Source organism: Nematostella vectensis, chromosome 10, assembly GCF_932526225.1.
Source record: "Nematostella vectensis chromosome 10, jaNemVect1.1, whole genome shotgun sequence".
NCBI lineage: Eukaryota > Metazoa > Cnidaria > Anthozoa > Actiniaria > Edwardsiidae > Nematostella > Nematostella vectensis.
The window spans coordinates 2804196-2830843 of NC_064043.1; the positions used below are offsets into that span (position 1 = coordinate 2804196).

The 26648-nt window shown below is 44.4% G+C and overlaps 2 protein-coding genes across 5 annotated transcripts; one reads left to right on the forward strand and one right to left on the reverse strand.

Annotated features, from left to right (window-relative positions):
• Position 1: 1 nt before the first annotated feature.
• On the forward strand, positions 2 to 6917 carry LOC5516485 (fatty acid hydroxylase domain-containing protein 2). Of its 3 annotated transcripts, none has more exons than XM_001636508.3 (8): positions 2 to 236; positions 1223 to 1329; positions 1580 to 1674; positions 1986 to 2089; positions 2157 to 2278; positions 2563 to 2768; positions 4595 to 4867; positions 5764 to 6917. In XM_001636508.3, exons 2-8 carry the CDS (start codon positions 1249 to 1251, stop codon positions 5951 to 5953), a joined length of 1071 nt encoding a protein of 356 aa, XP_001636558.1. In that variant the 5' UTR covers positions 2 to 236; positions 1223 to 1248; the 3' UTR covers positions 5954 to 6917. The 3 variants fall into 3 exon arrangements, with proteins under 3 accessions (XP_001636558.1, XP_048589247.1, XP_032242240.1); XM_048733290.1 differs by lacking the exon at positions 5764 to 6917 and adding an exon at positions 5634 to 5757; XM_032386349.2 differs by having other exon boundaries at positions 69 to 236; positions 1245 to 1329.
• LOC5516484 (restin homolog) lies at positions 6468 to 26420 on the reverse strand. Of its 2 annotated transcripts, XM_032386347.2 has the most exons (13): positions 26255 to 26420; positions 23972 to 25283; positions 16869 to 19140; positions 14302 to 14873; positions 13944 to 14031; positions 13417 to 13575; positions 13016 to 13071; positions 12284 to 12389; positions 10075 to 10148; positions 9159 to 9257; positions 8769 to 8888; positions 8359 to 8456; positions 6468 to 8193 (listed from the first exon to the last, which is right to left on the reverse strand). In XM_032386347.2, exons 2-13 carry the CDS (start codon positions 24440 to 24442, stop codon positions 7977 to 7979), a joined length of 4332 nt encoding a protein of 1443 aa, XP_032242238.2. In that variant the 5' UTR covers positions 24443 to 25283; positions 26255 to 26420; the 3' UTR covers positions 6468 to 7976. The 2 variants fall into 2 exon arrangements, with proteins under 2 accessions (XP_032242238.2, XP_032242239.2); XM_032386348.2 differs by lacking the exons at positions 23972 to 25283; positions 26255 to 26420 and adding an exon at positions 20130 to 21057.
• Between the last annotated feature and the right edge of the window lie 228 nt (positions 26421 to 26648).

A 26648-nucleotide genomic window follows, 5' to 3' on the forward strand; every position in this document is an offset into this window, starting at 1 on the left:
GGGAGGGGGGAGAGTAGTACCATTCTTCATTAATTTATGGGTATTCTGTGGTGTGGACTTTGATCACCTATCACGTGATGATTGCGACGATAACAAACAAAACTTTGCTGTGCTTTCCATCCATCGCACCAAAAACTGGCGAAGGCGGGACTCGAACATCTTTACACCCTTTTCCTGCCGAATTCCACTTCTTAGATGTATATTAGAGAGTGTGGAAGGACGAAGGAATAAGCCAGGTAATTATTTGGGATGCATCATTATATAAAATTTTGATTCAGAAATATTTTTGACATCGACTCGAAATGCCATCATCGGAAACACACCCTCTCTGTTGATATAAACAGCTTCTTGTAAATGAGTTGAAGCGAATTCTAAAAGATGTCTTTGGGGCTGTGGATGATAATTTTCGCTTAGTTCATGATTTACTCAAAAGCTCGATCTAAGAAGTGTTTTAAAAACGTTTTGTTTGAAAATGTCAAAACTTAGTAAGAAACGTCTGAAATATAATTTACTTAAGTACAACCCGAAAGCGTAGACGGAGCATGAAATACAAATACACCTTTTCTGTTGTAGTAACATGCCAGAGATCTGTTTTGTTGATTGTTGATGTGTTGATTATGCAATGACCTTGATGTGTTCGGGTCTTGTGACCATTGTGTTGTTTTCAAATAACATGACCTTGAATGCACTTATCTGTCAAAAAAGTAAAAAAGTATCTCTTCGACTTCGGTGTGCGTAATATCACGTGCATTTTTTTTAAGGCTGGGATCCCTTGAGAAGAAGGACCTAAAACCTTATCTGCTTTATATTTTTAATGACTTGTCATACAAGGTCATAGCTGTCAACTCACCCTATTAGAAGGATGTCACAAGATTTTGAACTTCATCACAAACCTAATTTTTGTGAGAATGTTCATACATTCTCTGTATTCACCCACATTGGCTCTCTTGGGTTTTTTCACATATTTGTATTTTACCCGACTTTACAAGATTTCTGTTCAAGTTGGGTTGACAGCTATGCAAGGTCCAAGCTTGTAAAATGCAAGTCCTGTACTATAGCCCCTATGATTTGATAATAAAAGGATTTTGTACTTTTTTGTATGAACCTGAAGCTTTGTGGTATTCATTGTTATTGAAATGTATCAGTTTTTAGCCCCTATTATCAAAGTCACTCTGTCTAGAATCAATCTTGCATGTTCCAAGCTGGTCCCATGTCTTTTCAGTGTCTTTGTATTTGGCATATAGCAGAATGACAGAGGAACCACAATGTCAAGCCATGTCTGAACCAGACTGGGCCAAGCCCAGAGACCCAAACTCTCCACGTAAAGAAGTGAGTAGATACAGTTTAAAACAAAAAACAAATAATCAAACTTGAAACCCTGCGGTGAGTGGCACAGCTGCAGACCAAGGCAATACCAACCGCCCAGTGCAAGCTTTCATTTTATTCTACTCTGATGTATATGGGTATCTTATATATGTGAATCCCATTCAAGCAAGTTCCACTCAACAGCAAATTGTCTAGTCATGTATATATATATATGTCCTTATGGCTTGGTTGTTGTTGTTTTTACTATTTTTAGAAAGCAAAGTCTGTAATTGAGTCATTGAAGAAGACTGCTTTTGTCCTCGGTACTGCACTAATTTGCTTTGCTGCAGCAAGAAATTCAATTACATGGTTTGTGTTATCATTTAAACTTCCTTGTTTAAAGTCTTTAGAAAGAGCTAAGAAGTTTCATAAAATAAAATAGCAAATGGGGTATGGAGTCTTGGTTTTGTATTGAGCATTCTTGTTTTGTTCATTTTGAAAAGTGGTTTTGTGTTGAGCGCTCTTGTTTTTTTACAGAAATGTTAAAAAGTTTTCACAGGCATTTAGAGAAGTGATTTGTGTTTTTTACAGGAATGTTGAAAAGTTTCCACAGGCATTTCAAGAATTGATGTTGTGTCGAGTGCTCCAGTTTTGTGTTGACCATTCTGCTTGTTTCACAGGCATGTGGAGCGATTCTGGGGTGCATCGGGTGACTTCTGGCAGACCCGCTGGCGCTGGATACTAGACCTCTTTGGCCATAATGATGTTGCTGTTATTGTTTTAGGTAAAGACCATTTAAAAGATAATTCTGTGTCTTCCACTTGCTAACCTAGATTCTAAATATTTGTTAGGCACAACCTTGGAGACTTTCTTTGTGTTTTGGTTTGTGAATGCCTTCTTCCTGTTTATTGACATCACTGGACGGCCAAAGTGGGCATTGAAGTACAAGATCCAAGATGGCCAGAACATGCCGGTATTGAATTTGAATTTCTGCCTCTTATCACCATGACCACTGGGGTGTAGCTAGGGGTTGTGGACCTGTCCCAGCCCTACCCCTCTACATTTCCTTTGGCATATCACATGCCATATGTCACATCTACAGTCTATCTACTCATATATCAACAGCAGTATGTACCTAGCTAATGACTCACAAGCCTGGTCCTCTTACCCTCACCATGCTTAGCTTGATGCCATAACTAGGAAAGAGACCTATAGCACTTTTTGTTTATTTAATTGGGTTTGTTTGTCTACTTGAAGGTGGACAAAAAGAAGCTTATCAGAGCCATCAAGGTGGTCCTGTTCAACCAGCTTGTGGTCGGAGTGGGTTTGACTGCCGCCCTGATACCAGTGTACCGGTGGCGTGGGTGTTCTATTGATGAGAATCTACCTTCTTTCCACTGGGTGTTGTTTGAGATTGCATGTTTTACCCTGGTTGAAGAGTTTGGCTTTTACTACTCACACAGGTAAAATATATATATTTTTTTCATTTTTTGTGTGTGGATATATATGCATACACCAGAAATAAACACTATCTTTTGATATTCTTGGTGAAGGGGTTCATGCTCCCCCCTACCTTCCCCCCCTTAATCACCTTGCTACCCATGTCCCTTGCTTCCACTGCAAAAAAAAGCCCCCCCCCCCTCAAGCTCCCTTGCTATGTCCTCCTTCACCTGTGCCCCCTTGTCACCCCCCTCCTCACACCCCCTTGCCACCCCCTCCTCACACCCCCTTGCCACCCCCCTCCTCACACCCCCTTGTCACCCCCTCCTCACACCCCCTTGCCACCCCCTCCTCACACCCCCTTGTCACCCCCTCCTCACACCCCCTTGCCACCCCCTCCTCACACCCCCTTGCCACCCCCTTGCCACCCCCTCCTCACACCCCCTTGCCACCCCCTCTTCACACCCCCTTGCCACCCCCCTCCTCACACCCCCTTGTCACCCCCCTCCTCACACCCCCTTGCCACCCCCTCCTCACACCCCCTTGCCACCCCCTTGCCACCCCCTCCTCACACCCCCTTGCCACCCCCTCTTCACACCCCCTTACCACCCCATCCTCACACCCCCTCCTCACACCCCCTCACACCCCCTTACCACCCCATCCTCACACCCCCTTGTCACACCCCCTTGCCACCCCCCTTTTCCCCTATTGTCACCCCCTCCTCACACCCCCTTGTCCCCCCTTGTCACCCCCCTCCTCACAACCCCTTGTCACCCCCTCCTCACACCCCTTGTCCCCCCTTGTCACCCCCTCCTCACACCCCCTTGTCACCCCCTCCTCACACCCCCTTACCACCCCATCCTCACACCCCCTTGCCACCCCCCCTCACACCCCCTTACCACCCCATCCTCACACCCCCTTGTCACACCCCCTTGCCACCCCCCTCACACCCCCTTGCTACTCCCTCACACCCCCTTGCCACCCCCTCCTCACACCCCCTTGTCACCCCCTCCTCACACCCCCTTGCTACTCCCTCACACCCCCTTGCCACCCCCTCCTCACACCCCCTTGTCACCCCCTCCTCACACCCCCTTGTCACCCCCTCCTCACACACCTTGCTACTCCCTCCTCACACCACATTGCTACTCCCTCCTCACACCACATTGCTACTCCCTCCTCACACCACATTGCTACTCCCTCCTCACAGCCCCTTGCTACCCCCTCACACCCCCTTGCCACCCCCTCCTCACACACCTTGCTACTCCCTCCTCACACCACATTGCTACTCCCTCCTCACACCCCATTGCTACTCCCTCCTCACACCCCATTGCTACTCCCTCCTCACACCACATTGCTACTCCCTCCTCACACCACATTGCTACTCCCTCCTCACACCACATTGCTACTCCCTCCTCACACCACATTGCTACTCCCTCCTCACACCACATTGCTACTCCCTCACACCACATTGCTACTCCCTCCTCACACCCCTTGCTACTCCCTCACACCCCTTGCTACTCCCTCACACCACATTGCTACTCCCTCCTCACACCACATTGCTACTCCCTCACACCACATTGCTACTCCCTCCTCACACCCCTTGCTACTCCCTCACACCACGTTGCTACTCCCTCCTCACACCACATTGCTACTCCCTCCTCACACCACATTGCCACCCCCTCCTCACACCCCTTGCTACTCCCTCCTCACACCACATTGCTACTCCCTCACACCCCTTGCTACTCCCTCCTCACACCCCTTGCTACTCCCTCACACCCCTTGCTACTCCCTCACACCCTTTTGCTGATTTTCAAACTACCCCCTACTGACTTGATTCCGTGTGTCGCAGGCTGGCCCATCACCCCAAAATCTACAAGTACATTCACAAGCAACACCATGAGTGGACCGCGCCCATTGGCATAGTGTCCATCTATGCCCACCCCCTTGAGCACCTTGTGTCTAACTTGTGTCCCATTGTGCTTGGCCCTCTGCTGATGGGGTCCCATATTGCCACCGCCTGGTTATGGTTTTCTATCGCCCTGACAACCACAAACATTTCTCACAGCGGATATCACTTCCCGTTCCTTCCCTCACCTGAGGCCCATGACTTCCATCATTTGAAGTGAGTTACAAATAATGTGAACATGTACAGTTTCTTGCTAGATTCAGTTTTGCGCTTAAAGTCTGTTGGTCGGCCTTGCGTGTAGGCTACTGTAGGCTCCCAGAATCTGCTTAAAACACCGTGAATTTGAATCCTTCCTACAATAAGAACGACCCGATTCTATTAAAAAATACAGGGAAAGCTGTATTATCTAATTTTTTGAGAGATTTAAAAATTCAAAACAAAAACGGCAAAAGTACGCAAGTTGGATCTGCACATTTAAATGTGCATTGCGTGAAAATAAAATACATTACTAAAAGGCGATTAAATAAATGGGGAAAAAATATCTAGATCAACAGTAGTTTTGTTGGATATGGAAACATGGATTTTGTTGGATATGGTAGGTTTTTTATCTCTTTTTACCCGTGTCACTTGTTTCTTTGTTTTCACACCTTTTGTTGTTTTCGAAGCATTCATTTCACAACTCACTCTGGCGCGTATTAAAATTCGCTTGGCCATGCACCTCGTTTAGGATTTATACCCTGATTAGGACAGTGACATCCTCTTTATATTGAATATAGGACGACCACACCCCTGCCCGAGGGTGCTCATGCTCAATAAATAAACCATACAGCCAAGCCTCCAACTTATCACAACAGGATTTATATTATATTAGGATATTAGGATTTATATTATATTAGAAACAGTATTCTCTAATTCATTTAAAAAATCTCAGGAATACTTATAAGATCTTGGCTTTAACAGTTCATCCACGTGTTTTCTACAGGTTCAACCAAAACTATGGCGTTCTTGGCGTTAGAATATTAGAAACAATATTCTCAACTCCTTTTTCAAAACCCTCAAAGGAATACGTATAAGATCTTGGCTTTAACAGTTCACCCTCGTGTTTTCTACAGGTTCAACCAAAACTATGGCGTTCTTGGCGTGCTAGATCGCCTGCATGGTACGGATATCCAGTTCCGTAACTCCGTGGCGTACGACCGCCACATCATGATGATTGGGCTGACCCCCCTGACGGAGGCTTTTCCAGACAGACCTAAAAAGGGCTGTAGCCCCAAGAAGGGATGTAGCGATAAGATCGAGTGAAATGTAATAGCATTTATTGTTGGTTATGAGTCGCAGCTATCAGAAATAAAAAGGTAAAACAAAGGATAAATATGTGATAGATAGCAGTAAAGTATTTATTATTGATTTTCTATAATATTTTAAGCTTTTTAAAACATCAATTATGCAATAGACTGTGCCTATTGATTCGTGTGAATTGAACCTGCTAATATTTAATAAATTAATCTAAAAAAAAATAAAATCGTAGCCGAAATGTATTGCATAGAAAGCTTACCCCCCCCCCCCCCTAAAAATGATATTAACCCGCCCCTTATGCGGGGTTTTCATTAGCGATGAAAAAAAGACGGTGAAGGAAAAGGAGAGTAAGACCTTACGTTCTTGTAAAAATCTAAAAATTTCACTTCTTCACATGTGTAAGCATTTCATATTTCTGTCGCAGGGCGCCACCGCCCTGTCCTACCCCCTTTCCTCCCGTCGTTAACAGAACAAAGCGCAAGCTGTTTCCCCGTCCCGCACCACCCCGACAAAGACAGAATTATTTATTCTACACCTTTATTCTGACGACTGCTATTTGGACAGTGAGGTCCCTTTGGTATATTTATATACAAGAGATAAATTGCTTAGGTTAGGATTATTATTTGCATTCGAAGTGTAAACAGATAGAACCTGCTATTTCTGCATTTTCTACACTCTACAAGTGATACAAGGGAAAAAACTCTTCAAGATTTAGCCTAAGTTCAAACGTCGTATCATCCATGAGCCATATTCAATGCAAACTAATCGAGTCCATTGTTTCATCTTCAATTGCATGCATTTGAATTGAATACGGCTCATAGATAATACGACGTTTGAACTCAGCCGAAGAGACTTGTTAAGACATAGTAGACCTTAACACTCAATTGTACACACACATTGATTCACTAAATTCATATGATAGAAAAATAAAATTGCTTTTTGAATGTCTGAAATAAACTCTTTAAAGGAATCAATCGTTTTATATATCTGTACGATATAAGTCCAGTACAAGCTACCCTCTAAGGGGCGCATATGCAATTATCAGATAATACTCTATAGAAATGGACTACGGAGATGTATGTCTACTTGTGGTCCGCACCAGGTTTCATCTATTCCCATGTCACACCGTTCACGTGACCATAGGAAGCCTATTGGCTAGTGTGAACCGACCACGTGATCACAGCCAGTCCGTTACAGATGATACTCTATACAAATGGACTACAGAGATGTATGTCTACTTATGGTCCGCACCAGATTCAGGTTTCATTTATTCCCATGTCACACCGTTCACGTGACCATAGGAAGCCTATTGGCTAGTGTGAACCGACCACGTGATCACAGCCAGTCCGTTACAGATGATACTATACAAATGGACTACAGAGATGTATGTCTACTTATGGTCCGCACCAGATTCAGGTTTCATTTATTCCCATGTCACACCGTTCACGTGACCATAGGAAGCCTATTGGCTAGTGTGAACCGACCACGTGATCACAGCCAGTCCGTTACAGATGATACTCTATACAAATGGACTACAGAGATGTATGTCTACTTATGGTCCGCACCAGATTCAGGTTTCATTTATTCTCATGTCACACCGTTCACGTGACCATAGGAAGCCTATTGGCTAGTGTAAACCGACCACGTGATCACAGCCAGTCCGTTACAGATGATACTCTATACAAATGGACTACAGAGATGTATGTCTACTTATGGTCCGCACCAGATTCAGGTTTCATTTATTCCCATGTCACATCGTTCACGTGACCATAGGAAGCCTATTGGCTAGTGTGAACCGACCACGTGATCACAGCCAGTCCGTTACAGATGATACTCTATACAAATGGACTACAGAGATGTATGTCTACTTATGGTCCGCACCAGATTCAGGTTTCATTTATTCCCATGTCACACCGTTCACGTGACCATAGGAAGCCTATTGGCTAGTGTGCACAGACCACGTGATCACAGCCAGTCCGTTACTGATGTGTACGTGTGACCACGCGAGTACCACAGGCTACCCGCTTGCCTACTCGTGAATGGGATCAGCATCTGAGAAGCTAGAGGAGAGTCTGTGACTGTTTCGCGAGGCTGGTAAGGGGGACTCGGGCCCATCACATCCGGGACTGCTAGGGCAGTTGTATAGGCGCCATTGCAGCTCCTCGTTTTCCAGCGAAAGTCTTTTTAACTTAGCGGACTCCCTCTCCAGCGTAGTCTTTAGCGTTTCTCGTTCCACGGAGAGTTGTCTACAAAACGGGAAGAGAAAATTACATTTCAGCATACCCGAGGATCCCACGCTATTATATCTGTGGCCGAGTACTACCACAAAGTGCGAGTCTCCGAGTATGTCTTTATTTGAATGTCATTAAAGTCTTCAGAAAATTTTCTCGAGTCGGTAGGAGCACACTTACCTCTCAAACTTCGACTTGGTCTCAACGACGAACGAGAGCGACTCGTTTTCCTGTTCCAGTTTCCTGATTCTGTCTGCCTTGGTCCGCAGATGATCCAACTGAAAAAAAATGAGATCAATGTAAACAAAACTACTTCTGGAGGAAACCCATAAAAAGCTCCCTCCCCTCCTCTTCTGACCCCTCTCCCACCGAGGGGCTCTTTTGCTCTACCTCAATCGGTTCCCTGCCCCCTTTCTTCCCTCCCCCTTAGAGCTCTGTTGCCATTCCCTCCTCTCCACGAAGACCTCTGTCTATCTTACCTCCATTGGTCCCTTGCCATTTTGTCCCCTGCCAATGAGAGGTCTGCTGCCCTTCCTTCCAACAGGTCCTCGCCCGCTAACACCTCCCCCGAAAAGCCCTGTTACACCTACCTCCATCTTGGCTTCCATGCGGTCCTTTCTCAGCTGCTTGATCTCATCGTTCTTCATATCCAGCACAGCCTTCATGCTCGCCAGTTCGTCCGGAAGGCTCTTGTATTTCTCGATAGCGTCCTGTGGCACGAAGGTTACAGCAAGTGATCAGAACAAGCCATCGACGCTTTGTTATCCACTCTGGTGTGCAGTATGTACCGCGTATCCATTCTTGTTCTATGAGACGTCTCGTGTAACAACAATGATTTCAATCTCTTATGCAAGACTATGTACTTGGATAGCCTCGATAGTTCGTAAAGCAAACTTACGTATTGATAGTCATGTCGTCGACAAACTCAAAGGTAGCAAAGAGACTTTGATCCGCCTAGCTTTCGCTGGAGGAGGTCTTACCTGAATTCTATTCTCGATGTCTTGTTCAGTCTCCTCTTGCAACCTCTGCAACTTAATGTTGAGTGAAGTGCACTCACTTGTGACCGAGAACAGTTTGGTCTGCGTATAAGCAAAATCTGGGTCACAATCCTTTACATTACTGTTTCCGACCGGGGGGTGTGGTCTATAGGGATGAGGGCGTGGTCTACAGGGAGGAGGGTGTGGTCTATAGGACTGAGGGCGTGGTCTACAGGGAGGAGGGTGTGGTCTACAGGGAGGAGGGCGTAGTCTACAGGGAGGAGGGTGTGGTCTACAGGGAGGAGGGCGTGGTCTACAGGGGGGAGGGCGTGGTCTATAGGGGGGAGGGCGTGGTCTACAGGGAGGATGGCGTGGTTTACAGGGAGGAGGGTGTGGTCTACAGGGGGGAGGGTGTGGTCTACAGGGAGGAGGGTGTGGTCTATAGGGAGGAGAGTGTGGTCTACAGGGAGGAGGGCGTGCTCTACAGGGGGAAGGGTGTGGTCTACAGGGGGAGGGGTGTGGTCTACAGGGGGAAGGGTGTGGTCTACAGGGAGGAGGGGGTGGTCTACAGGGAGGAGGGTGTGGTCTACCGGGAGAAGGGTGTGGTCTACAGGGAAGAGGGGGTGGTCTACAGGGAGGAGGGTGTGGTCTACAGGGCGAAGGGTGTGGTCTACAGGGAGGAGGGTTTGGTCTATAGGGAAGAGGGGGTGGTCTACAGGGAGGAGGGTATGGCCTACAGGGAGGAGGGTGTGGTCTACAGGGAGGAGGGCGTGGTCTACAGGGAGCAGGGGGTGGTCTACAGGGAGGAGGATGTGGTCTAGAGGGGGAGGGTGTGGTCTCTTGGGAAGAGGGTGTGGTCTATACAAACGTATGCCAAGATCTGGGCTGGGTCAAGGGGTAGGGCAAGGCCCCTATATACCTCTAGCGCTGACCGCTGCTCCTCGTAGTCAGCCTTGATTGTCTCTATTTCGAGTTGATGCTCCTCAAGAATTTCTGAATAAGAATCACACGTTAATGTCCCGTATCCTGTACTGAGGCAGTGCCTTACCTGTCATCCATTAGCAATAGTTAATATCTAGTCTGTGTTGCAGGCGCGGTTGTTTCACAGACTAAAACACTCACAGCGTCTCTGTAGATACGAGTTGCTTAGGGGGAGGCAGTGCGCAAAGGGGTGCACCGGCCCTTGGACGCGCCTGAATCTCTACTTTCTTCTTACTTACCCTCGACATGAGCAGAGGCCCATAGACGCGCCTGAATTTCTACTTTCTTCTTACTTACCCTCGACATGAGCAGAGGCCCTTAGACGCGCCCGAATCTCTACTTTCTTCTCACTTACCCTCGACATGAGCAGAGGCGCTTAGACGCGCCTTAATCTCTACTTTCTTCCTACTTACCCTCGACATGAGCAGAGGCCCTTAGACGCGCCCGAATCTCTACTTTCTTCTTACTTACCCTCGACATGAGCAGAGGCCCTTAGACGCGCCCGAATCTCTACTTTCTTCTTACTTACCCTCGACATGAGCAGAGGCCCTTAGACGGGCCTGAATCTCTACTTTCTTCTTACTTACCCTCGACATGAGCAGAGGCCCTTAGACGCGCCCGAATCTCTACTTTCTTCTTACTTACCCTCGACATGAGCAGAGGCCCATAGACGCGCCTGAATCTCTACTTTCTCCCAACTTACCCTCGACATGAGCAGAGGCCCTTAGACGGGCCTGAATCTCTACTTTCTTCTTACTTACCCTCGACATGAGCAGAGGCCCTTAGACGCGCCTGAATCTCTACTTTCTTCCTACTTACCCTCGACATGAGCAGAGGCCCATAGACGCGCCCGAATCTCTACTTTCTTCTTACTTACCCTCGACATGAGCAGAGGCCCATAGACGCGCCTGAATCTCTACTCTTCTCACTTACCCTCGACATGAGCAGAGGCCCTTAGACGCACCCGAATCTCTACTTTCTTCTTACTTACCCTCGACATGAGCAGAGGCCCTTAGACGCGCCTGAATCTCTACTTTCTTCCTACTTACCCTCGACATGAGCAGAGGCCCTTAGACGCGCCCGAATCTCTACTTTCTTCTTACTTACCCTCGACATGAGCAGAGGCCCTTAGACGCGCCTGAATCTCTACTTTCTTCTTACTTACCCTCGACATGAGCAGAGGCCCTTAGACGGGCCTGAATCTCTACTTTCTTCTTACTTACCCTCGACATGAGCAGAGGCCCTTAGACGCGCCCGAATCTCTACTTTCTTCTTACTTACCCTCGACATGAGCAGAGGCCCTTAGACGGGCCTGAATCTCTACTTTCTTCTTACTTACCCTCGACATGAGCAGAGGCCCTTAGACGCGCCCGAATCTCTACTTTCTTCTTACTTACCCTCGACATGAGCAGAGGCCCTTAGACGCGCCTGAATCTCTACTTTCTCCCTACTTACCCTCGACATGAGCAGAGGCCCTTAGACGGGCCTGAATCTCTACTTTCTTCTTACTTACCCTCGACATGAGCAGAGGCCCTTAGACGCGCCTGAATCTCTACTTTCTTCCTACTTACCCTCGACATGAGCAGAGGCCCATAGACGCGCCCGAATCTCTACTTTCTTCTTACTTACCCTCGACATGAGCAGAGGCCCATAGACGCGCCTGAATCTCTACTCTTCTCACTTACCCTCGACATGAGCAGAGGCCCTTAGACGCACCCGAATCTCTACTTTCTTCTTACTTACCCTCGACATGAGCAGAGGCCCTTAGACGCGCCTGAATCTCTACTTTCTTCCTACTTACCCTCGACATGAGCAGAGGCCCTTAGACGCGCCTGAATCTCTACTTTCTTCTTACTTACCCGCGACATGAGCAGAGGCCCATAGACGCGCCCGAATCTCTACTTTCTTCTTACTTACCCTCGACATGAGCAGAGGCCCTTAGACGCGCCGAATCTCTACTTTCTTCTTACTTACCCTCGACATGAGCAGAGGCCCTTAGACGCGCCTGAATCTCTACTTTCTTCTTACTTACCCTCGACATGAGCAGAGGCCTTAGACGCGCCTGAATCTCTACTTTCTTCTTACTTACCCTCGACATGAGCAGAGGCCCTTAGACGCGCCTGAATCTCTACTTTCTTCTTACTTACCCTCGACATGAGCAGAATGTTTGCTCTCCAGCTCGACAATCTCGTCCCGGTACTGCTCGTGCACAGCCTCCACAGCTTTCCCGTGAGCTGCTTGTAACTCGTTCAACTGGTAGTAGAAGATAGAACATAATCATCACCAACTATTCTATTGTGTGAGACCATAGCCTATAGTAAGTTGGGTTGTTTTGCTGTTAATATTTGTTTGGGTTTGAGCCACTCTTGAGCGCAGAAGTGGCTGATACTCTCCCGGGCCTCGTGTTAGGCTGTTTTTCATTAAGTGCTCTAGCAATAAGGGTAGAGCCATTCTAAGCGCAAACGTGGCTGATACTCTTCCGGGCCTCGTGTTAGGCTATTTTTCATTAAGTGCTCTAGCAATAAGGGTAGAGCCATTCTAAGCGCAAACGTGGCTGATACTCTCCCGGGCCTCGTGTTAGGCTATTTTTCATTAAGTGCTCTAGCAATAAGGGTAGAGCCATTCTAACGCAGACGTGGCTGATACTCTCCCGGGCCTCGTGTTAGGCTATTTTTCATTAAGTGCTCTAGCAATAAGGGTAGAGCCATTCTAAGCGCAGACGTGGCTGATACTCTCCCGGGCCTCGTGTTAGGCTATTTTTCATTAAGTGCTCTAGCAACAAGGGTAGAGCCATTCTAAGCGCAGACGTGGCTGATTGTCTTTTAGTGCTTTAGTACTAAGGAATGAGCCGCTTTTAGAGGAGACGTGGCTATGCTCACCTGGGCCTCGTGTTGCTTCTGGATCTGCTGGATCTCATCCACGTGCTCTTGAGCGGCTGGAAACAAAGCCACAAAACAACTCAATCCACAGCTCCCCCATACACTCAATCAGTGACTCTCACCTAGTGCCAGTAGTACTCAATTACTCATGACACAGCTCCCCCATACACTCAATCAGTGACTCTCACCTAGTGCCAGTAGTACTCAATTACTCATGACACAGCTCCCCCGCACACTCACTAAAAGACTTTAATCTAGTGCCATTACTACACGATTAGCTTTAACACAGCTCTTTTAAACACTCACTAGTTCCAAGTACTACTTTTCTCTGACACAGCCTCCCATCCCATCACTCACAAAGTGAGTTCCACTTGTTCTTCTCTTACACAGCCCGCACTCACCTAGCGCGAGCTCCTCCATCTGCTGTTTCTTGAGCGTGTACCTCAGACCGTCTATAGTTCGCTCATGATCCGCTTTGAGCGTTTCTATGGCAACCTTATGTTCACTCCTCAGGTACATCATTTCTTCTTCCAGTTTGACGCTATTCGCCTCCTCCTCGTCTGTAGTTCGTGGTTGTTAAGTTCGAAGAGAGTAAACACCCCTTTAGAGTGAGATGAGAAAATGCGGTTCGGGGTGGGGGTGGGGAATTGCTATCCCTCAGCTGAGTAGAAATTTTACAAGGAAAAATGTCAGCCCCACAACCCCCCTACCCCCAAGAAATACAACAAATGATTCACGAATGGCAAACGCATGATTCACGAATAAAGTACGAATGCCTCACGAACAACTCACGAATGGCTTACGAATAGCAGCGACACACTGGCCCTAAAAGGATATACTAACGCATCTACATTCACTAGTCCCAGTTAATACTGTACCGTGCTCACACACAAATGGCGTGTGGGGAGGAGAGGGGAGGGTATCTTACCAAGTCTCTCTCGCGTTTGTCTGATTTCATCTTCGGCTGACTGTAAGTCTAACACCAGCTGAGAAACATGGCGCGCGCTTGCCCTCAACTGAAAATGACAACAGATAAATAAATAAGACATGCATACACAAACTCCGGATCTGGTGCACAATCACGAGAAAATGCACGTCAGATGAGCCTTATTTTATGATGGCTTTAAAAAATACCTTATCTTAAATGCTAGTCCGGTCCGTGAGAGCCTTCTATAAGCTATCATAACAATCCATATAAGGGATTGTTTAGGCGAGGCGCTTATTCTTATTTTTCCTCTTAGGCGAGGCGCTTATTGGGAAGGCACTTATTCAAGTATTCTCGGTACCTTTCTCTCCAGTCCAATAAGTAGAATAGCACTGGATAAATGGGCGTGGTCGGCGTCCCCCAGGCGAGTCTTAAGTTCCTGGCACTGCTGTCCTCTCGCCTGCAGCATGTGGTCCAGCTTCTCTAGCTTATCATGCATGTCCTGCAAGGCCTGATCATCATCTATCTCCACCTGCACTTCCACACTGCGCCGACGACTCTCCTTAACACCCGTCAGGATATCGGGGGCCAGGGGAGAGTGCCATGAACGAGTACTCGACTCGAGGTCAGCGTCATAACCCGTTGGGTAGCTGTCCTGTCGGGGGAATCGCATGCCATTGTCGGATACTGTCGGGTAGACTTCTTGCAACAGCCGATGTGCATCTTGGTCTAAATCCTGGTCGCCGGATAACGTGCTGTCGGTGCTTGGGTCACGTGATATCTTACGGGGGAGACGGGAGGGGTGGTGGGGTTGTGGACGTGAGGGTGGTGGGTTCACATGACCGGCTGAGCTTGGTGGTTTGGTCGCGAGTGGTGAAGGTTTCTTGCTGCTCGTTAAAGCGGATTTTGTTTCTGAAGGAGTTTTCTTTTCGGCTAAAAAAGAAGAGGAGTCTCTCATTACATTGCAAGATAATTCAAACTCAACCCTAGCGGCTTTCTACCACAATCTCAAATAGAGACAAAGTGCATATCGGCTAGAGAATTCGATAAAATTCCGCTCTGCCAGGGTTAGGCACTCAACTTAATTTTGCCAATATTGAGATCAAGCGAATAAGGATAATATGCAGACTTAAATAAGTCAAAGATTTTGACAACATGCAGAAAAGATTTCGTTTAAAGAATACCCACCACAGAAAGAGAAGAATAAAAAGCAATTGGAGCAGGAGAAAAGACTGAAGTTTTTCTTCAGACGGAGTCTCACAACGGTTGGAACTGGCATTTTGTAGATCAATGATACTTCATGGCGAGAACTGCAGCATTAAATAATCGCAATACAAGTGTACCAAAAACGTGCACCAAAAAAACGTTTCGTGGTTGCTGCATCAGCAATTAAAGTTTTAAGCAGGATAAAAAAAACGTGAAGATTCTAAACAAAAGACCTTCAAAGGATGACTATACGTTGCTTGCATCATTATTTAATGGTGTTTTCTGGCGTCAAAAGACGAGCTTCATTAAATAAATCTCAACTGAGATATTCACCTTCGCGACGAATGGACTGCATCGCAAGACCCAAAAGGAAACATTCTAGAAGAAATACCGACGTTTCGTTGCTCTCCATTTTTTACATAATAAACTTTCCATTCGAAATCACCCTTCTTGGCCAGTAACATTTGAATTCAGAAATATACAATAATAAGAAATTAATTATTAATTTGTTAATTCACACGCAAGGCTGTGGCTTAGATTTTGGAGATTATCGAAAACAAAGTCGGACAGATCATCAGCGAAGATATCTTAAATAAAAACCCTACTCAGTTTTCTTCCACGGAACAAATGTGAATAAGTAAGTTACTTGATTGGATTACTCGTAATGTCAATCTCTTAATCTTTTCGCCTTAGAATCTTACATTGCGGTTTTTTTTTCTTTCCTGCGCAGAGCAGAATATGCGTTGTAAACGCGAATGCCACTATTTTCATTTTCTGCTGCGTCTTCCAAAAGTTCGATTTTATTGCGATTTTCAGTATTCTTCGAACTCTCTTCAATAATTTCCAACTGCTAAATTCGCATTCATTCATAATCCTTGAATGTTTTCAATGGTCAGAACAGGCGCTGACCAACCAAGAGGAGAGGCACCAAATGTGATTCCGTTAGTTTGAATGACGGAAGCCAGGGGGCGCTTCAGCGGTTGGAATCTATTGATGGGAATTCGCAGGATAATGAGAACCGCAGTAATGCACCGACAATGACCATGGCTTCGCTGCCGAAGCGGAAACTGAGAACCACTTGACTGCATAGAACTGACAGGTGGTTTCATTGGCTACAGGGCCAAGTCCCAGGCGTTCCTACCCGGGTTCTTGTGGTGGATAAGAATTGTGACGTCAAAGTAAAGCATCTAGTCCCAGACCCCAAGCTGCCTTACGGCTCATCTCAAACGACAAGAAACCCGATTAAGAATACCTGAGATTCAGGCCCGTAGCCAGGATCTTGAGCGGGGTGGTTCGTTTTTCCATTTGAGCGGACCAAATTTCCGGTATACCCTCCCCTCGCCTTATTTACATTAGGCAATCAATACTCAAATAAATTCAATCTTGTTTTTATAATGTTATTAATAGGGTGCTTTTTAATATATAGCGATAATAAAATAAAGATAATTATTATAAAAAGATTTTTATAGTCATTTAAAGACATATTGATGTGCACATATTGATGTGCACATATACCCAGCGAAAGGTTATATATTTTTTTGTTTACTCTGAGCGGACCTACAAGCCGGGTCGGGGAGTTCGTCCGAAACCCACCCCCCCCCCCCCCCTCCCCCCGGCTACGGGCCTGAGATTAGGTCGTTGGCTATAGGTATATAGACCCTTGGTTTTGGATTTTGGTAATAACGATAATTCTGGCTATTTAGAAATAGCTGCTATGCTTACCTTTGAATGGAGTTCTCGCCGGCTTCCCTTGTGTTGTTGCGGTGCTGATGAGCCTTTTGGCTTGGACAGAGGTTAGTGTCTGGTTAGACACAACTGGCGCACTAACTTTCCTTCTAGCTGAGGCACCACGCAAACTTGATGTTGATGAAGAACTTAATTCTTTCTTCTGCTTCTCTGTGCTTGCAGTTGACCCCACTTTTTTAGCAGATTGGGTTGCTGTGGCTTGATTCACCCGATCTGGACTAGGAGCAGGTCTAGATCTGTCTGTCCGAGAGGATGTTCCTGTGGTAGGCTTGGTAGCTGGTTGGGACACTCTTCTTATCATGGGAAGTCTGGAGTTAGGGCTGGCTGAGAGCCTGTGAGATACATCTGAAGATTTTCTCTGTTTTGCCGGGTCTGGTTCTGATAGAGTGCTACTAGGGCGATGACTCATGGAGGGTCTGTTAGAGAAATCAAGCTTGAATTGCTGCAGAGAAGATACGGTATGTCGCTTTACAACCCTGGGAGGGGCCTCCTTAAGTGAAGAAACAGAAACTTGCTTAGAGCCAACACCCCTCTCAGACGCCCTGGAGCTTGACCCTTTTGAGTTCCCATTGTCTTTGGTTGATTTTTGTGACACAGACTTTTTGGAGTTAATGCTTCTTTTTGTCAGAGTATTGTTCTTGGTTTTTGTCCTGGAGCTGCGACTGTCGACAGTGCTTGTGGATGATGCCACGGATGCTAATGAGCTAGACAGCGAATGACTCTCCTGTCTGCCAGTATTATTTCTTTTAGCCATCTCACAAGAAGGCTTTTTAGATCCCTCACTGACGGATTCCTCCCTCTCTGCATCTGTACATGTTAATTCCTCTGACATTTCCACAATGCTTTCACCATCTTGAGTTTCTTCTGGTATATTATCAGAAATCACAAATAGTTCAATAAAGACAGGGCTCATTTCCTTGTTTGCCTCGGGAGTTGGCGTCAAACAAGGCCAGCTGCTACTCCTCTCTAGATTCGAACTGGAAACAGAATCCATTTCATTCAGCATCAGAGAGCAATCGTTCAATTTAGGCATGGATGAAGAATGGCCATGTTTTGTAAGGTTCACCGCCATAGGGGAAGACCTCTCTTGATTAGGAGTATCAGAAGTTGATGCTGACTTTCCATGTGTCTTTTTCTCGTCATGAAGCCCTTGTCTCCCTAGGTCAATGCAGGCTTCGATGGCTCCTGATACATGCTGCGTTGGCACCAGGGCAGGGCAACTGCAGTATTTCCCCTGGCTGAATGCATCAATAGTAGTCTGTTTTTCTAGAGAGGCATGTGCAACAGATGGCTGCTGTACAGGGTTTTTTGCTCTCAAGTCTTCTACAGAGTGAGATCTTATAAGCATGGTATTTCCCTTAGTATTAATGTGCTGCAACGAAACAGGACACTCGTGTGATCTTTCCTGGGACTCATATCCAGGCGATAAAGGATCTATGTTCATAAGATCATCTGCTCCGTTTGCATTAGAACTGCAACACATATCTTGTTCACACTCTTCTGTTGAAGATGTTTTTGGTGAATTCTGTTCAATTCGTGGTAGAGAAATATCTGGGCAACTACCCCGCTTTGATTCATTTGAAATAACCTGCTCTTCGCATTTCAAAGCAATAAGGTTTAGTCCATCTGACACAAGGCTTGATTTGTTGGATGAAATCTTTGGCAGAGACACAGACCGAGACAGATCCACAAGATCCAAAGGTAAACATTCTATTCCATAACTTGATGGCTCCAGATTTAGCCCATATTTCATACCAGATGAGAAAGACCTTGGCCTAGCCGTACCATTGTAATGTGGTGGCCATTTTCTCAATGTCACAGGTTCAACTCCAATACTTTGAATCCCAACACTCTCCATATTATTATTATTATGATGATTGGCAATTCTTTTGTTGCCCTTTTGCTGTAGATTTAACAGTCCAGCTTCAGAGATTGTCAACTTTACTGCAACTTCCTCCAAGGCCCTGACCTTATGAGCATGAACAAATATACCATGGTCTTGTTTGCAGTCAAAGTACCTCACCCCTTTAACTGATCCATCATTTTTCCCACATGCATCATCAAGTACAATTCCACACCATTCACCAGGGCTAAAGTGGGTTGTGCCAGTAAACTGAAGCACTCCAGTTCTCAGTCTCTTATTTAGGACACACACCACCCTGTCCCCTAAGCTAGGCAATCTTTTCTGATCTGTATAGAAGAGCCTTGGACTAGCCTGTGGTTGGGAAGGAATGCTTCCTGCATCAACCTGTAATTAATCAGAACATGTTTTTATCTAAAAATAATAATAAACAAATAGTATAAATATAATATTATATATTCATAAAATGGGATAATCCCAGATGAGCAGTTTAAAGGCTATTGTTTTAAATACACATAGAGTATTGATTAATCTTATTCGCTAACCACAGTTATTTACAGCACACCGTCACAACAGCTCTAGAATGACATTATCATTAATTGGAATTTTTGAATACTGAGGCAGATAATACTTGACAAAGCAAAAACCTAAAACCAGTAGTTTTAAATTGATCGCGACAGTTTTAGTTGTTAAGGTATAAGTGCGGTCGATATAGTGTTAATAAATCATGCAAATAATAGAACACTTAAACACAAAATCACAAAAGGAGTCTAATGCACGCAAAAGAGGTGCTAGAATTGATGCTTTTAAAATGCGATAAAAGTTATCATCGGACAAGAAAATATCACACTTTCTTAGCATATAATAAGCAAACTACAGTTATAAGTTCGGAATTATTGAATTCGGTGTCGACAAAAGTGCAAAAACTTAGCCGTGTGTTGACATGGAATTCGCGCGAATCACACGGCGAAGGCTGGAGTCGATATTATCGCTAAAATTCATCTTGAGGCTGATATTCGAGAATGGCAATTGAAAGAATGAATAGTCGTAAAAGAAACCCCAAAATTTTATCGAAACAGCCATACGCGGTTGAGGTAGCTTATAGCTTATCTTACTGTGCAAGAGAATAGCTTAGTACTTCAACAAAACAATAAATCGCACCGAGAGGTAGGTCGTTGTTCAAGGTGACATTACAGAACCGATGGCTGCCCCAACAGAATAAAATACCTTCTACTAAATGCTCCCTGAAGTTTATTCCACCGCCAGGTCGAGCCGAAACAATCGAACACGACAAAACAACCGTTCACTAATCATGCGAAACCCGATAAGCTTGAACGTCAAAATATCGCTTGATTTGACAGTTAATATAGACATACCATTGCCTCCTTTGATCTATACTTGGGTGGTGTTAAACCTCTAATTCATTGCAGTATAAAAAATAATGAAAAAAATTCGTGTATTATCCAGTACGACGTTGCTACAATCCCAGAGAAACATCAGCGATTTCATTAGTAACTGAATATAGATTAGGCGGATTAGCGAGCCAATCAGAACGCGCGTAATATGGAATTGATAACGCGGAGGTTTTTTGCGCTTTACGCCGTATCCAGGCTTAATTTGCTCGGGTCTCATTCTTCCCTATTAATCGTACAATCGTCTGCTCTAGAACACCACTTGCACTTTCCCCGTTACTTCACCTCTTAACGTCTATCATTCAACTTAACAGAAGCAAGCAGTTGGATGTTTGATAGTATCGAGCCCAATCTATCATCGGTTAAAGTGATCGGAGCGACTTCGGTGGTTTGTCTTTACGGCGACGAAGCGATCAATAATTCAAAAGTTGAGACTGGAATTTATTTTTTGACAATTTATATTCATATGCAATGTTTTAATCATTTTCTAAAGGATGGAAGTGGGCGGTTTCTACCGAATGGAGTTCCAGGTTATTTTAATAATAAGGACGCATTTTAGCTCGACAAAATACAATCTTTTTATCACTGGGATCACTGGTCCTACAAAAATACAGAGGAAAAGTAAAGTCTGTTATGTCTGTTAGCAGAGCAGTTTAGTTCATTATTCAAAACACTCGACCTTTTGTACTTTTCATGTTTGGGATCAAGAGAATTAAATAAAATCACAAATGCCAAAACATTTATTTTAGTGTGCTTATTTCGTGTATATTTGCTTAGCTGTGATTGGCCATTTTTTGTATGATCGAGCTACAAGCGTATTACAGAGTAAATTCCCAATTTCTTGAAATATACTCTACAGTTCCACATTAATGCTCAGAGTTATAGTTTGGTCAGTTTCTTTTTGTAGAAAAGGTGAAGAAAAATAGCTTTTAGCCATTATCGCAACACCTGCTTGTCGAAACATGGGCAATGTTCATTTTCCGAGGGCGTCGCTTTTGCGTTGACACAAATTTCCTTACATGAAAGGAATACTAAATTCGCATCAGAGTATACACTGTAGTATATACGAGATACTGAAATATATATCCTCGAATGTTCAGTCCTATTTCGCACTTCTCGATTGTATTCCCGAGTTCAAAACGCACTATTCTTGTATCTTGATGAATGAAGTCGTGTTTACTGTTGCACCTTAAGCCGTTTCAGCGTAAAGGATGTGGAGCAAATAGTATACTGTCCTTCAAATGAAAAATTAATATAGCGCGTTTTCTTAGAGTGCGGTAAAAAAGAATACTCAAGACCGAAGAAGACCATTGTTCGTGGTTTCATCAACGTGAACTACGCGTTCAAGCAGTATTTTCGCATTAAAGCGATCCTGCGTTTTAGTCTATCGAGTCATCACAGCCATTAAGCGCCAGTGGCGACTTGTGAGGCGTCCGTGTTAAATTGTAAATACGTTAAATATGGTATGGCCTTCAACGGGGAAAATGTCTACGAATACGGTCTAAATCAATAACCACTAAATTTGACTTACCTAAGTGCCAAGATAAAACACAGTGAAGTGGAAAAATACAATACGTAGAGCAAAATACGATCCGATAGTTCTTCTAAACTCGGCTAAAAAAGGCAACTGTCAATACAGCGAGCGACCAATAAGGGACGCTTTCGACACTTATAAATAATACGCCTGTATGGATAAACACTCGAGAAGCCAACGGGCTTCGATATGAACCAGAATACCAAATGAGATGAAAAAAAAATTATCAGGTGGAAAAATTGAGAATAATACTTTGTTTATTTTGTATCCGCTGCATGGATCATATTTCTTAAATGACATTGTTAAGTCCTAGCACCCTACCTCTAATGATGAACTCGGGTGGGATTCTTTTTACGTTTTGTATGTATTTTAATTAACCGCGACTGGGTTCTTCGCTGATTAATAGCGCTGTATAATATAAAAGAAGCGCGTGTTTGACATACAACATTCTCTTTAAGGCTGGTTCTCACTAGGACGCAAGCGCAAACGGAAGCGCAACACAAGTGAGAATCGGTCAAACACAAGCGCAAGCGCATGAAAATCAAGAAATTGCGTTCTCTTGCGCTTCCTCTTGCGCTTGCGTTCCAGTGAGAATCGGGAAATTAAATGTGCTGCGCTTGCGCTTAGGTCCAATTGAGAACCAACCTTTATTTTAGCAGGCGCTATGCGGTCCCCCCCCCCCCCCCTGATGATCTTTGCAGTGAAGAGATGTTAAGTGCGTTATTGGCATTGTGAAACTCAAGGAATCGTAAATGTCGATTATACGACTAGAATGTTTTTTAGATGTCTAGATTTCCCTGGCCTTACGCATATTAAGCTAGGACCAGTAGACCAAGATCATAAAAAATAATATAAGGCACGTAACAACAGTGCCAATGAAACTAGTGTTAGAGATGATCACAATTTAGTAGATTTTAAAAATATATAAAATGAAAAAAAAATGCCGGCCATTGGCTGAGGATTGAACCGGGATAGAAAGTGGAAAAAGAGTAGACCATACATCCAGACGTGGCGCTGAATCACCGTATGGTAGCTAAGGCTTTACGGCTAGGCTGGAGATTTCGGCCCCAGCAACGCTATCTAGCGAACTGTACAACACACAGGCACCAGAAGTGCCTGCGCATTAATAGGGAGGCAATAACCAGGTTCCTAGCCCTTAACACCTCAGTCTTATACGGTTGCGCCACGCACAGCTCGCTGTGACGTAGAATAAAAAATACGGATGTCTATCTGGGCGCCTTGGGTCTCTTGGGAGCTCTCCCCCCCCCCCAAGGACTTGGCTACAAAGACAAGATCTAATCGTCATTTGGTCATGCGCGCGTTGATTTCGTATGCGAAGAAACAATCAGATGGACAGGGAACACGGTAAAAACGCCGGGGACTGGGCACTAGGATAAAGGAATAAAGACCGAAAGAAACTCCTCATGGCCAGACTTTTGAAGGGGGGTTCGTTTAACTATTTAGGGAACCACCGGACCCTGTTAGCCGCTATTGTCATCCTAGCAAAGTATCAAGTGCGGGAAACCATCCATTTCCATCGGCTAATTTGGTGAAGCTATTGGAATATTTGTATTTGGTAACCCGAAGAATACAACTTTGTTTTCGGATGGCTGTTTTAAGATTTCATCGAATATTTTGTCTTCCAATATAAGATGAAAACAATAAGAGAAGTGTGGCTAACGATGACTCTTTTAAAGTATATCCTAGCTTACATTGGTAGTTTTTAACGATTGGTGGTGGGCTCGTTCGAGACTTAACGCCTGGCTACGGGCCTCAGATTTCATTGATACGTCTGTCAGGTCGCGAACTATCTAGATACGACATGCACGGTCAGGAAAACCAGGCTTCACGGCCAGGAATATTCCCACTGGTGGCACCAGCAAAATTGTCAAATTGTAAATAAATACAATCAATCTCCTATACTTCAGAAAATATCAAACGCAAAGCGATGGAAAGGAATACAAGCGCCTTTGCTGATGGTATTGTAAAGGACGGGGGGAGGGGAAGGTTTTAGAGGTGATTATCAGATTATGCGTGTGGTTACTATGATTTGTTATTTTGCTGGATTGAATGAAGCTACATGGCAACAGGTACTTTTTTAGACTTTTTTAACTGTGGATAATGTAGTGGGCGGTTAGCCCTATTAGCATATCACCGGCGATTAAAAGCCCTTTCGAGCCCCTGTTAAGACAGAGAGCGATAATAAAAGCGATAATAGAATGCATATACCATGCTATAACACACATGTAACACACATTTCTAACCCCGTTACCTTCGAGAGTTTGCGTTTCCCGCTACGTTTTTCTTTGATTTGACGCGCGTATGCCTCTGATCTCTCACGGCAAAATTCTCGCTCTTTTCTTGGCCGACTTGTTTTAATCGCAATAATATGAGAGTCGCTTTTGCACCTTTCGAAACGTGTCGAAGCGTTACAACGAATCTCAGTGAAATGAGTGGAAAGTTTTCGCGGAGATGGCGAGGTCTTGGCGCGTTGGCGTCTGTCTGTAGGTCTATGGCGCACACTCGCTGGTTTGGCGTAGCATTTTACTATGCCATCTCTATATTTCCAATCATTAAACCCATCACCCGAGTCTTCTTGCCCTTCTTTATTATCCTTTTTTTCCTCGCTATTTTCTCTCATCCATGCCATTCGCCCCGCGCTTCGCTTGCGATGGATTCGTGTTGAATTCCATGGTTTTCTCGCCGTGTTTTCCTTTTGTCGATAAAATGAAGAAATTGGCATGATAGATCTGCCTCAAACCATTCACAATCTCTTAAATGCCATCATAACCAATCAGTTGTAATAAATACTTTCACAGGTGTCTTTAAAGCCCCTGTAGTAACACGAATTATAAGATTGTATTTGTCGCGTTTTGGTGCCAGCGGTGAATTGGGTTAGTGATTGAACGCCATTCCAGATCAGTGTAAACTTATAGAAAACTGTTGTACTTTAAGGTCCACAAAGATATCACAAGAGCTTTGTAGTCCGTTGAGACGGCGTGTTACATGGATTCTTTAGAGCTTACCGCCACTAACCGCAGCATGGCAAAGTCCAAGTGAACGCTGGTGCGCGATGTATTATTCAGTTTACACTTGACGGCTGGCTGAGCACCAGCGGATAAACCTCATCTGTGATTTATCTTTTGCAGAACAACGCAGGAATTAGATATAAATCGTCACAAAATGTCTCCAATCCAACTTCGACGTGCACAACCGTGAAAGCTCCCATAAGTTTTCACTGTTCCTCTCTATTCTTTAAAACACTTCTCCTCAATTTAAGTGTAAAAGATTTTTCCGATCAAAACACAAACGCAACGACAATGTAAAGTTGTTCGCACATGCTAGAATTCTTGTTAATTCGTTTGTTGACGTCCCATAACAGAACTTCAAAGTGGCGTTTCGTGCAAATGTAGTTTTCTCTCCCGCCGGTATATTACCGTTGCGAAGTAACGGACGCAGTGTGAAATAGCCCAGTTTGATTGAGCTGCTAAATACGCCTTTGTCACCGCTCTAGTCAGGGGGTTTAAGAGAGCTGAGAGTAGGGGAACAGTTCTGAAGGCTGCTATTGTTACCGTGTAAACATACTGAGTGAAACACAAAGAAAAACAAGCATGACATGACTTCTACTTTGCATTTTGAAACGTTTACGTTCCAAACCAGAGTTCACTCTTACAAAAAATGTGCTTTTTTTGCTAGAAAAAGGGGTAAAAAAATAAGAGACATTGCTATTTTTGTGTAATTACTATAGGGATGTCCAAGAAAAATACAAGTGCGCCGGATTTCGCATACTTGAAAACAAAACAAAAGTATATCTTGATAATGCCTAGTGCACACTAGTGACATAACAACATAGGCGAACACTCGACATAACGGCATGGACATAATGACATAAAAGAAAAAAACATGTTTTTTTTTCTCTTATGTCGTTATGTTCATGTCGTTATGTTGGGCTAATATCAAAATGTCGAACCATTCACACTTGAACATATGAACATAAGGGTGCACGCGCCTATGTCATTATGTCGTTATGTCAGTGTGCACCAGGCATTACTGAGATGTATAATATAAGAAGTATATCACGTGGTTAACTATAGCCGTAAACGAGAAGAGTGTGCACTTGCTTTAGAAGAAAAAAGAAAAAATCTAGAGACACCTCTTTATTCATTAAACTAAAACCATAATGTGCTACTTTGAACTTCAGGGGGTGTCCTCTACCACAGTGGATTTTTTTAGAAAATTTTTAAGATATGAGGAAGAACTGACCCATAGCCCCACCAACGCAGTCCATATGAAAAGTTATAGCTTTCCTTCTTGGGAACGTTTATCTATTTGTACCAAACCTCTTAGAATATGGGAATTGTCTTATAAATTGACTTTGAAATCGTACTGTTTATTTTCCGACATGAAACCACTGTAGCGGATAAAGTGTTAGACACATGACTTTCCTCCGATATTTCTCATATTCTATACACTCGCCTAAAAGGTGCGTCTTGTCGGGTTTTTATTCCACGCCTTACTTCCGCTAAGATAAAACAAATATCATATAAGCTCTTACCTTTAAAATTGTAGGAAGCTTGCAGGTTTTGGCCGATGCTTTGTTTGGTGTCAGAGGATGTCACGGGCGAGATCACATTTTGTCATTACCACCAGTTAAAACAATGTACCCACCAGTTATAGGCGACGACTTCTCGCATGAGGGGACTTTTTATCTTGTAATCATCGTGTTACAGACAGCTTACATCATAAACTGGCGGTCAACAAGTCGAAATAGATGCAATTAGTTTGCAAGAAGCTCTACTACTTGCTTTCTCTCTTACAAATTGCATTTTTGATGGACACACTGTAAGTTACCGGACAGGAATTGTTTTCTTCTTCAATCATCAAACCTGATTGTTTTAATGCTTTCGCATTGGTAGTGGTTCAATCGATCAAACATTTTATAACAACCA